Genomic DNA, 13,025 nt, shown 5'->3' with positions numbered 1-13,025 from the left:
AAAAGATATAAAAAAGATGGAGTGACTTTTTACGTGCACAGATAGTGGTAAGACAAGGGAGAACAGCTTTAAACTAAGAGGGGAGATTAGATTAGATTTTAGGAAGAAATTCTTTAGTTAGAGGGTGGCGAGGCCCTGGCACAGGCTGCCCAGAGTAGCTGTGGATGCCCCATCCCTGGAGGTGCTCAAGGCCAGGCTGGATGGGGCTTTGGGCAACCTGGTCTGGTGGGAGGCGTCCCTGCCCATGGCAGGGGGTTGGAGCTGGGTGGGCTTTAAGGGCCCTTCCAGCCCAAACCATTCTGTGGTTCTATGATTCTGTGAAATATGATGTTGCAAGTGGTAACTATTTAGATGTGACTATGCTGTGTGAGCTGTTCTCCTTACTCTTGGCAAGACACGTGCCATTCAGGTCAGGAACGTTTTTGTTTCTTCAGAGCAACCTTCTCACCTCTTCTATTGCGACCTCTTGTGCTGCTGTTGATTTAAGCTTTCTTGTGGGTTGTCCCACAAGTGTGTCAGCCATGGCTATGTCATGGTCTTTGGATTTGAAAGCTGGCAGTGCTTAATGTTGAAGCAGCCTTTCTGGCAGCTGGCTGTTATCTTTGATATCTGCAGCTTATTGCTGCCATTTTTCCACACTTACTATAACTTAGGGAGGATATTTTCTTCAAGCAATCTGCAGTCACTTTCCAGGGGTGCTGCACAGTCAAAATACATGGTATTCTTGGAACAACAAAATGCAGAACAAACAGAAGATTGAGAAAAAGACAATATCAAACAGTTAAGGTGGCCTCATGATCTCTGGTCAAATCTGATGATGCAGAGCTCGCCAATCACTCGCTTTTAAATGTAAAACAGCTCTTAAATATGAATTGGGTACAAGCTATAGGATGTTTTCTAGTATGTGTGCCGTGCAGATGTGATGGCGTGAAGCGTACGGACGATTTACAGGGGGAGGAGAGCGACAGAGAGGGCAGGTGGGGACCAGCGTAGCAGTGGGATGGAGAACAGCGAGCACCGCAACCTGAGGCCTGTAAAACAGCACAGAGAAGCTGGGCAGCATGTCAAGCCTGGAGAATAAGGACACGTTGCAGCAAGTTGCCTTGCTGTGGAAGGATGGTGTTGAAAATCCTCTCACTACGGGGGTGGGAGGCGCTGCCCAGCTCTGAGTGCCCATCTGCAGCCAGCAGGCTTCACTGCTCCAGCACTGCGCTCCCTGCAGAGGCCTGCCATGGGGCACGTCCCACGTCTGCTTTTCGCAGGGCCTCCTTCCCCAGGCAGTTACCCCGGGATGTGCTCTCACTTCAGAGGACAGTCTTATGGCCCTCAGCTGGATTTTGGCTTTTCTGCCATTCCTAAGAGGCCACGGTGCCTGCTGAAGAAGGCTGCCTGCTCTGCTGCAGGTGTGGAGGAGCAAATGCACATGGCAGAAATAAAAAGGGCTGAATGATAAAATTTACACCCCCAACAAAGACAAATCCCTTCAGATATTCTGCTGATCACAACAGCATAAAACTCTAGGTAAAAGGATGTTAATAATGTAGTTTAGATATATTTTTCTTAATAACCCCTATATAGAGAAACAACTTTGCAATATACCTTATGTCTATAAACACACGTATATATATTTTGTTTTGTTTTCCTACTTGAATTATTTCTACTGAATGAACCTTTTAAGCTCTGGGAAGTTATTTCTTAGGTATCCTCTGCATTGTTGTTTAATCATTATTCCAGTTTATCAAAAAAAGTCACGATGACCTTTTGTTGCTGCATTTTGTACCTCTATTGGCTAAATGAAAGCCTGTTTGGAACATGCTGTGAGATCAGTGTACTTGGGGAAAAATAACCTTCATGTTGTGGGATAATAAAGGCCTACATTTGCAATAAAATGAACACTCTTGATCCTTCTGAGAATTAGTGACTTTGTGGAGGACATGAGGCAGAGACAGTCCCCTCTGCAGACCCAGAGCAGTATTTTGAAAGTCACTTCATGTCTTCAGAGTCACTCTTAATGCCCTACAACACGAGTATTAATGACTTCCCAGAAGCATTTGTGGCATTTGAGGAAAAGTTCAAGCGATAAAGGCGCTCAGCACAGACGTTGCCTTGCTCTTGTCAAAGTGACAGTGTCGTACCAGAGGGCACGACATCAGCTCTGCTTCACAGAGGGGTTTCTGTGGGTTTCTTCAGAAATGCTGCTGCTTTCTGAAGGCTCACTGATGGCCACATCTCTTGCTCTGTGCAGATCTTCACTCGCTTTTCTCATTTGAAAGACTAAGGTCCTGTAGCCCAGTGGCTGGGATGGATGCTGGACAGAAAGCACAGCTCTTTGTTGAAAAATTTTGTAAAATGGCTGAGTCCAGAAACAACAGAGGACCCTGATCAAAGCTAGACACTTCGGAAACATCGAATATAAATCAATATAAAAGTTGTGTGTTACTACTGCATTTTTGAGATTTTTTTTCTTTTTATTTTATACCAAATACTAGAATAAAAATCTTTCTGCTTTCTCAGAGCCAAAGCCCTGCACACAGCTGTGGGGCTATGCCCAGCTCAGCCTTTGCTGAGAATGTCTTTTGTAGCCCTTACAATTTTGGAGGTAAGTTTGAAAAAGCAAAACATGTATTTTAAAATCCATAGGAACTAACAAAGTGAGATCTACATTTATTAATTTTAAGGCTCTCATGCCTCTCTTTTGTCAATTTGACATAGTAAGTCAAGCGGCTTGAAGGAACAATGTTTTAAAAATGTCTTTATTATCTGCTGAGAATTACTTGATAGGCTAACGGGCTTTGCTTTGCCACCTGTCAGCTCAGAGTCTCTTTTTGACACCATTACTTTTCTGACAGCCTGACATGAACCCAGATGCCAGGCAGGGGTGGGAACGGTGAACCTCAGGAAACTCTTGGGTAAATCGACCCGAGCGAGTGCTTCCAAACATCCTGCTGAAACGTGCACAGCAGAGCCTCAGCTAGAAACAACTTTAGCAGCTGTGTGATGGGAGAAAAACACTGGCTGTTTATTATTGTGTGTTGCAGGCTGTCATCTTTTTTACTTAGAAGAAGTTTTTTGTTATTTTTTTGGGTGGTAATCACACTTAGTTCAGACCAGAACTCACACATAAACGGAGAATTAATCTTCAGTTGTTAGGGGTTGGCTTGTTACAACCGGACCAAATGTCCGTGTGCTCAGTCCTGTTGAAATGTCTCCATGTAAAAGTGAAAGACACATATATATTTTGTCCTCTTTCTCTGCCTTGGACACTCCTGGGATACTAAAGCATCACTAAAGCAAGCTTGAAAAGCAGCTTACACTATTTCCCATGCTAGCAGGGGCCAAACTTCCCCTGTTTATTATATTTATGTGAAAGAAACTAATGATTGTTAGCGAAATGTATTTTTGGTCTAGACTGTGCCCTGGTTATCAGTGCCCAGCTTCGCTGAGCACCAATATTTACACAATCCAGCAGTCGCTCTGAGAACAAATTCATCAACTTGCTGCCAAAGCTATGACCTCCTGTAATTGATTGACCTGGCGAACAGCCCTCTGCTAGCGATGAGGTATAAAAAAGAGAATTCCAAGTAAATGAGTGTCATTGGACTCGGAGCCAGCTGAAGACATGAGGGTGATACTGCTGGCGGTGGTTTACATCCCCTTTGCTGTGGCCGTGGAACGGTAAGAGCTTGCGCCTCGTGTCTCAGGTGGCTGCCCGGGGTGACCCAAGGTCTCTGAAAAGATACTGAAGAAAAATAGTGTATGAGAACTCTAGAAAGGAGATCCAGTTAGACTTTGTGTATTTCTTTTATTTGCATAGAGTCCCGCTCATTCGATTCAAATCTATCAAGAAACAACTTAAAGAAAAGGGAGAATTAGAAGAATTCTGGCGGGATCACCACCCCGATATTTTTGCTCGGAGGTACCTGCATTGCTTCCCTGCAGATATTACTCTATCGGTAGGAACCGCTTCAGAAAGGCTGTATGATTACATGAATGTAAGTACGGTTATGGTAATGCAATCATACAAACTCTGTTCTGTTAAGGCAGATTTTTTTTCCCCCAGCACATTTGAAATCAAGGCTCTCAAAGAAATTATAAAACTTGAGATGGAAGGCTCATTTTAAATCCTAGACCATCAAAAAATAGCGTACTACTTTGCAAAATACAAAATAGGTAGATCTAGGTTAGCATGGGACCTGAGCAGAAAGCTGATGTAATCTAGCAGTGGTAGTCCTCTGCTGAGTTTAATCTTTGGATAGATCTCTATTGGTCTCCAGCGGGTCTCCAAACAAATGTGGAAGGTTTCCTTCTAACAGTCTTAGTTCAGGATTGGATTTTTTAGTAGGAGAATCTGATTTAGCTGCATTCTATTTATCAGAAACTTGGATCTTTGCATTTTATAAAATATCCCCCAAATCTCATTTATTTGATCACATGGAGCCATAAATCAGTGATAACAAACACCCAAGTAGAGATTTTATTGTTCTGCTTTATCTTGTCAGATTAATATATGTTAAGGATTTGAGACCGACCTAGATCTCTACACTGAGAAAAGAAAGAGATGAGTTTCTTTGGATCTCACACAGGCAAGTCAACAGGTCAACCATTTTGTAAGCTGTCTTTCCTGGCTTTAACATTTTGTCCATTTGTCCATCCTGTGGACAGTGACGGGAAGGCAAAATATTTAGAAAGAACTTTCTGACGCTTGAGGCTCATTAATAAATAAGTCACAATGACCTAGAGATACAAGTGAAGAAGAACGAAGGAGACTAACAAATTTCAGCCTGTTCTTAGACTTGTCAAAGAGGGATAAATATCAAAATAACAGAACAAAATCCACTTCCCCAGCATATCGAGCTAGCATCAGTAACAGTTTTGTGTGGGATGTTTGTCTTTTGTTGTTTTTTTTTTCGACCAAAGTGACTTAGTGCTGTTTTACTTAACGGATTAATCAATAAATGTTTGATATAGTGAGGAATAGCATCCTGCTCTATAGCTGGATATTCTGTTACACATGCTTGCATTATGGTTATCTCATTCATGTAAACTCTGGGGTCAGAAACTATATTCAGTGTATTAATTAACAAGCATGCACTTGAAGATACATATTCAAATATTTGTATCGCTACAAACGACTTGGCACTGGGTAGTGCTTTTCTATCTCCCTATGAATTCCAGAAATGCTTCTTCCTAAAAATAGGTCTCTTAACGCTGAAGTGCTCTTTCATGGCCAGATATGGGCACTTAGACACTTGCATGCTGGATGTTGATAAGCTCGTCACTTCAGCATTCACGTGTCCACAGATTATCTTCAGCTGATGTCCAAGGGCGGTCAGTGGTTCCTTTATCCTCTGGATGAACTTTGCTCACTACATCAGATCCAGTCTGTGGAATAGAGTTCATTTTTCACTTGAAAAGTGAAAGCCAGAGCCAGAAATGATTTCCCTCCTGGCAGAGGTGGTGTGTACTCACGTTTAGCTGAACTTGCACTGCAGAGCTCGAGGAGGTGCTGCACCGTGTGCCAGGACCTGCCTGCTCCTCAGCAGCAGCAGCCGGGGGGACAGAGTGGGGCTGACCACTTTGTCCCCCCCCCAGGCGCAGTATTATGGAGTTGTGAGCGTGGGCACGCCGCCTCAGAGGTTCACCGTGGTGTTTGACACCGGCTCGTCCAATTTTTGGGTCCCTTCCGCCTATTGCATCAGCGAAGCGTGCAGTAAGAAAACCTTTTACCATCCCTCGCACTCCTCGTGTCCTGGGTAGATTGGCCACAGCCAAGCACAGACCTAACTGGCAATTCATTTCCTTGTTTTCCTATTTGTGCCACCCGTGAGCAAAATTTGGAAAAAATCCAAAAGGTTGTGCTCTGAAATTGTCAGGAGTTTGGGAGGGGAGGATCTGGGACAGCTCTGAAGGCTGCCCTCGCCCCGCCAGCTTGCTCCTGTGCTGCTGCTGCCCGGCCTCCCTCTGCACCACACGTTAAAGGTGTGAAAATAAATGGGGGAGAGGAAGAGAGAACTGCAGGAAAGTCAAGTTTTGTTTAGATTTCCTGCTTCCATTTAAAAGCCAAAATAAAAAAAGATAACCCCCCAAACAAGGTATTCTGTTTGTCTGCGGGGGGACAGGTGCCTGTGTCGATGGCTTCCTTACAAAAAAGCCAAATCTGCCTCGCTTGCATCTCAGCCAGTTCTGTACAGGGGAGTGGGTCCAGGACCTTCCCTCGGGGCACAGGTATCGTCTGTTCTGTGCAGGGGTGCACCAGAAATTCAAGTCCTTTCTGTCGGACTCGTATGAGCATGGTGGGGAAGCCTTCTCCTTGCAGTACGGCACCGGAGAGCTGCTGGGCATCGCTGCCAAGGACACGCTGCAGGTGAGCATCCAGCCAGGAGGGGTGCCAGCCAGCAGGGCAACACCAGGCTGCTCAGGCTCTCTGCACTGCCTATAATAAACGTACTGAATTCATCAAAATGGATCTGAAACGTGTCTAATTTCTTGGAACTGATGGTGCCCTTACTTCTGCTTGTTCTTTTTTTCATGCTGGACAGATCAGTAACATCTCCATCAAGGGGCAGGACTTTGGCGAGTCCGTGTTTGAGCCAGGAACAACCTTTGCCCTTGCCCACTTTGATGGTGTGCTGGGCTTGGGATACCCCTCCTTAGCAGTGGGCAATGCTCTGCCCGTGTTTGACAGCATCATGAACCAGAAGCTGGTGGAGGAGCCGGTCTTCTCCTTCTATCTGAAAAGGTCAGTCTTACAAGTGACAGTGCCCAACAAGAAGCAAATGTACTTGGGTTGTTGATGGAGACAACAGTGCAGCTGTATAGATCTTCCACTCCAGGAAGTAATTTCCCCTATTGTCCTCTTTATTTATTTAGTTATGTTCCAATTTTCCTCTGGGGAAAAAAAAAAAAAAAAAAGAATGAAAGAGAAAACTGTGTTGGGAGGGGATCATCAATTTTTGGACAGACAGTTCTTCTTGCTGGAGCTGGCCACAGACAAAAGAAAAGCTCAGACTTGCAGGAGTCCTGAGCTGCTGGAGGTTTCCTTATTGCCAGTGTAGATGAAGAGAAATGCAGTGCTACACCCAAGTGGCCACATTTCAGACGAGAAATGTTCCCTAATCTGAACCTAGCTGTAACTCCACCAATTTATCTGGAGTTTATTCTGAGGTGAGAGCAGTAACTGGCTCAACCTGCTCCTAGTGCCTGCCTTCAGCCCTTGGCAGCCTGCAGTAACTGTTTTGAGATTGCTTGGAGGCTCTGAACTGGGATCTATTCAGTAATAATCTGGAAATAATCAGGTTCAGGCATCAATATCTGAATTTAGAAAGGTCTGTGGCTTGTCCTTTGCTTTCTAAGTGTAATCTTGTCGGTGTACGCTGACATACTGCCATGTCTCTGCTAACGTGTTCTGCTTCCAGAGGAGATGACACTGAGAACGGCGGTGAGCTGATCCTGGGGGGGATAGACCACTCCCTCTACAAAGGCTCGATTCACTGGGTCCCAGTCACCGAGAAAAGCTACTGGCAAATACATCTTAACAAGTATGTATGTATGTGTGAAATATGTGGTGAAATTCACCTCCCCAGGTAAAGCACACAGAGGCAAAACCACCCAGCAATACAGATGCAGGAGGACTTGGCTGCAGTCTTTCACCTTGGAGGCCCTCAAAGAGGGGGTTTGCCAGGATGGGTCAGAGGATTACCAGCTTTCCAAATCCGCTGTGACGTGGGTAGCTGGTTTCTGGGAGAGCATTTTTAGATGTTTTAATGTGATACACCAATGTCCAAATTGACTCTTGGTGGACTATTCAGTGAAGTGGGGAACCAGGGAACTGAATCCAGCTCCAGATCCTGTTCTAATTTTTCCTCTTAACCTTGGTCAAAGCAGTCGGTGTCCCCTTTGTTTGTGCCTCACAAAAACCACGAGGATACACACCTCATTTTGGGTGGGGACAAGTTTGTCAGCAGAGAGCAGGTTGGGGCTGCAGGAGTCCAGAGAGAGAGAAGTGGGCCCACAAATGAGAAGTCTTCCTAATGCTGCTTGCTTTCTTTACTTTTCCTTTAAAGACATTCTTGACTTTTAAGATTGGGAAGGCTTGGTAGCTGGTTTTAACTGCAGGCTGTACTTCAGCTGGCAATGATGTGTTGCTTCAGTCACAGTGTGACAGTCACAATTTGTTTAAAGATGCTTTTTTTTTTTTTTTTTCACTTGCAGTATCAAAATCCAGGGCCGGGTGGCATTTTGCTCCCACGGTTGTGAAGCCATCGTTGATTCAGGCACTTCTCTCATCACCGGCCCCTCTTCACAAATCAGGAAACTCCAGGAGTATATTGGGGCAAGTCCGTCACATACTGGAGAGGTAAGCACTATGCAGCCAGAAAACAGACAGAGAAAAGAGAAACTGGTATTTGGTGCAAAGAGCTTATAGGGTGGAAAATAACTGAAGCAATGAATCAGAAGTCAGAAAAGACCCACACCTGCAGTCCTTGGCTCCCCACACCCCTTTCTGGGGGTGTTGCATGAGCTGAGGTGCTCGAGGTGGGGCTGGTCATCAGGGATGTCTCTGTGCTGCCCTTCGTATCCTTTTGGTGTTAATTTTCCGATCCCTGGCAATACCTGAAGCACTGAGATAATGAGCCTGAGATGACTAAACTGACCCATCTCCAGGGAGGGGACAGCTTATTTTTGCAGTGCATTATTGCTGGCCTTTTGCTGACTCCCACAGCTAATACTACCTTACCATGGCTCCAGGATGTGCAGTTCTTGTTAACTTTGCTGACTCAAAATTGTACTTTGGAGAAAATTAAGAGTGTTACTTTTGCCCAGTGATCCAGGCAGAGATCAGAGAGAAAGTAAGCTTTTAATCTGCCTCCCTTTGAAAGGGGAAGACCTGGAATTACTTCAGTGTAACTTATGAGGCTTCTGACTCCTTTTTCAATTAAATGTTAAATTTTGTTTCCATTCAAATTTTCAGATGCATGTTGAACAGTTTGTTTTGATAACAAGTTATAATGGTACATACTCATGGATATAGATAAAACACGTATTTCCAAAGTAGTTATATTAATATAATATAAAAAAGAAACAGGTCCTTTCTGTATACAGTTATCTACTCCAATGCTGAAGTAATAGCACTCAGCTGGCATCTCAGATTCTGCAAAAAGGAACCCGAAAGCAATACTTTATGTGACTGTTTTTGTGGCAACGACAGACAGGCTAAGTATACTGGCTCAAATGTATCCTGGTGTAAGTGGGTGCATCTGTCAATGATTTTACCAGAACTTTTATCTCTTTCCAGCAAGGATTAATTTGCTCTGGATGTACTAGCTATGTAAATGAATTATGTCTTGCTTTTCATATCCTTCAAACTATTATATTGGCTCCGTTACCCTTATCCTGTGTATCCCATGGTTTATTTTGTTCTAATGGTATGACACCTGCTAGGTATACAAAAGATTTTGGTCTCAGTTTTCATTAAGCAGACTTAACAAAAATAAAAGTAGACTCTTCCTTATAGGAAGCCCCTAAAACAAGGACTTTAAACTATACAGTTTGCAGCAAAGATCCCTCTGGGGCTTGGAGCATTCTGCAGTGCCAGTTGTTTCATAAAATAGCTAGAGAGGCCAGGAAACAATTTGCTGTGTTACTGTAAGTGAATGTATTATTTATAGAAATTAATGGACATGTCAGAGTTTAATTCTTCTTATTCTGTTCTTTAAATCTCACTCCAGGGCACAGTAAAGTATAAAGTCCTGTGTTCCTCATAGGCTTTTTGGATAGGTCTTTTTTTTTCCCTAAAACTATGATGTTACTGGAGAGAGTACATGGGATCCAGTCCCAGCCAGGGCATTGGAGGAGTTTTGCTCAGCAGACCTTGCTTATTTCTTCTTCACTGGGGCTCACCAGCTTGGTTTTGCTTCCAAATTTTAAGGGAGAACATCAGAGTATCCCTTTACCCCTCTGGAGCTTGCAATGATTTTCATCTTCCCTAAGTCCCCAGGGCACTGGGGCAGGTGATCTGGGCTGATAGACTGGCTTGACCCAGTGTGAGACCTGCAAAGCTGGAGGGCAGTGTTGGGCTGTAAGTCAGACTGATGTTGTTTCTCTGTGGTAAATTCACTATCGGCTGCAGCAAAAAGCTCGAACGCAAAAGACAGTGTTTCATAAAAGCCAAACCAATCGCATGTCAACCAGTGCATTCCTCACAGTATCTTGTAGACTGCAGAAGACTGTCCAGCTTGCCCCACATCAGCTTCACCATCGGGCACCACGAGTACAAGCTGACAGCAGAGCAATACGTCGTGAAGGTGCGTATCCTCCCAGCTCCTGGCTCCCAGCTCCCGAGCCGGGGCTGGAAGAGACACTGAAAGGAAATGTGCTTTCCCTTCCAGGAGTCCATCGATGACCAAACCTTCTGCATGAGTGGCTTTCAGTCTCTTGACATCACCACTCGCTCTGGCCCGCTCTGGATTTTAGGAGATGTCTTTATGTCTGCCTTTTACTGCATTTTTGACCGCGGGAATGACAGAGTGGGATTTGCAAAAGCTGCTCATAGGAATGATTATTACTGAGTTACAACTGCATTTATTCTGCCTCAACCCGAATGCTGCTGTAATAATCTTCAGCAGACCTGTGAAAAAGGACTATAACTGAAACTCTGAACCAGAATGTAGCCACCCCTCCCCAGAGATTTCAGGGTTTGGGATGATCCTTGTCCCAGAATACATAGTTTGGTTCAATCTCTATATATTCACAACCAAGACATATTTTCTTCCTGAATAACTGATGGACACCACAGCTCTCTAAATGAAGAGAGCTCATCACACCTCATCTCACAGATCTGCAAGAGGGCACGGAGGATAGAAATGCTTAACAGTGCAGGACTGACGAGATGGCAGTTAAGAATGGGTGAAACTAATCCTGGTCTGATCTGTTCTGGGTACTGTTTCTTCTTCTTGTGTGCTGTTTCCATCTCATTTCCCACTGACTTTCTTTTCCTCATTATGTTCCATGTTTTGGCAACCTTGTTTTCTTCATGCCACATAAATTCTCTTTACACAGGCTTGCTCCAACCAATTTGTATGAAGAGTTGGACTTATCCCTGTGCTTTCCCCTACCCTTGCAGACAACTTCCTCTCAAACCTGCTTTTCCCCTGTGTTTGTTCTTGCTTGTTCTTCTCTTTGGGGTCTCAGTGTTCAATGTTGCCTGACACCTCTGCCCTTTGGCCCTTTGGCCATTCAGGCAGGTGGGAGCAGCATCTATCTGAATTGCAAAAACCAGATCGCAGTCCTTGCAAGGGGAGCTGTTGAGCTTTCTACAGATGGTTAAACCAAAGAAGATCCACCTGAATGATACCCACTGAAATATATGTTTTGGTTGTTAAAACTGATGCTGCCCCTGTTCATGTGAATAAAATTTCACCCAGCAAAATCTTTCTGCTCAACACTGCCTTGTTTTGCATTTTCTTGCAGTAGTTTCTGCACTGCCAGGGCTGCCCGTGCTGAGGGGGACGTGAGGGTCAACAGCAATTACATTTCCAGCTCGCTTTGTGCCCTGGAGCGGAGAGATGGGATGTGTTGGGGCTGCTCTTCTGTCCCTAAAGCTGAAAAATACCTGTGTGTGGCAAGCTCTGAGCACGTTTACTCGGCTGGTGGAAGAGGCTATGACTTGAAGGCCTGGACACGAAGAGTCAAGTCCTCTCCGTCAGGCCCAAATGGCGCCTTATCTTCCACCTCCCCTCACAGCCAGGCCTGATGTGAAGTGAGGGCTGCCAGGAGGCAGCAGTGGTGGCAGATATGGCCGGTGTCCCTGGGCTGCATCTGTGGTGGCACTTGGGCAACCCTAGCCCCAAGCATCGGACACCTCCCTGGGGACATGGGCCCATGTTTTGGGGCCAGCTGGGTGGATGCCATGACTGGGCAGGGCTGTGGGGCACTGGGGACAGGCCCTGCTTCAGCATCCCTGGGGCAGGGACCGATGGCCTCAGCTGCCACGTGTGTGGATGTGCTCAACACAGAGCCACCGCTGTGCCCAGTGCAGGCCTTGGCAGGGTTACCATCACGGGGTCTTAGGATTTAAGGCTTCAGTTGTAAGACTCAGTAAATATAAATAAGGATAGGCGGTTTGTGTGTAGGTATCTCTGAAATATTGATCCTGCCTTCAGGTGTGGAATGCTTTCTCTCTCTGGTGCATGTTTTCACAGCTCTGTATTTGCAACTACATCGTGTTAGACATCTGGTATCACAGCTATCAACCTGCGGCAACAATAACTCATCTGCCATGTGTTTCCTTTTACAGAAAAGATTAAAGTGTATGAAGTTATCATTTATTTCAGGATTATCTTGTCTTATCCTCTCTTTATCCAGATCATTCTTAAAGAACAGAGTGACCATAAGCAAACTCCTTTGTCTAGACAACTTATTTTTCATATGTATGTGTGTGTGTGTGATATACCAAACATCTATGAACATGTATCACTCATTTAACAGCAGCTGGGTATTTCTGTTTTCCTGTTACGCAGTTGACTTACCATTCTGGTACATTTCCATTATTTCCAAAATACGTATGTATTCCTCAAACAGGAAACTGCAGGAAGAGTTAGAGATCTGTTATTTACGACTGAGGATTTTCAGGGTGGTAGGATGTGTCCCTGCAGTGTGAACACTGACAGCTTGGCTCTCTGAATCCTGGCATAGAGCACAAACACATCCTAGAAATACGTGGAAAGTCAGGCCGAGTGTGCAGGGACCATCCCTCTCTTTATTCTGATGTATCTTATCTCTTTTAAGATTAACACCACTTGCTGGGCACAAGCTGTTGTTCTGACATATTTATCTTTCCTGGCCCTATTATCTCCTCAGTCTTTTCCAGCTTTGCCCACTTCTGTAGGTTTTCCTCTCTGGTCCTAGTAGACATCGAGCTGATTTGCGTGGTGGGTCAAACCTTTGCCAGAAGTGTTTCTTGAAAGTTCAGTACAGTCAAGACAACTGCGTTTCTCAAAATAACTTTATTCATGCAATAATTCTAC

General features: G+C 44.8%; 1 protein-coding gene across 1 annotated transcript; it reads left to right on the top strand.

Annotated features, from left to right (window-relative positions):
• Nucleotides 1-2,578: 2,578 nt before the first annotated feature.
• LOC311433321 (cathepsin E-like) lies at nucleotides 2,579-11,441 on the top strand. Its single transcript, XM_084512334.1, has 10 exons — nucleotides 2,579-2,599; nucleotides 3,467-3,675; nucleotides 3,815-3,992; nucleotides 5,593-5,710; nucleotides 6,246-6,364; nucleotides 6,540-6,739; nucleotides 7,416-7,538; nucleotides 8,212-8,356; nucleotides 10,206-10,304; nucleotides 10,389-11,441. Exons 2-10 carry the CDS (start codon nucleotides 3,620-3,622, stop codon nucleotides 10,566-10,568), a joined length of 1,218 nt encoding a protein of 405 aa, XP_084368460.1. The 5' UTR covers nucleotides 2,579-2,599; nucleotides 3,467-3,619; the 3' UTR covers nucleotides 10,569-11,441.
• Nucleotides 11,442-13,025: the final 1,584 nt, after the last annotated feature.

The sequence above is a fragment of the Aythya ferina genome (genome assembly GCF_964211825.1).
Source record: "Aythya ferina genome assembly, chromosome: 1".
Taxonomy (NCBI): domain Eukaryota; kingdom Metazoa; phylum Chordata; class Aves; order Anseriformes; family Anatidae; genus Aythya; species Aythya ferina.
This window is presented reverse-complemented; position numbering and strand designations above follow the sequence as displayed.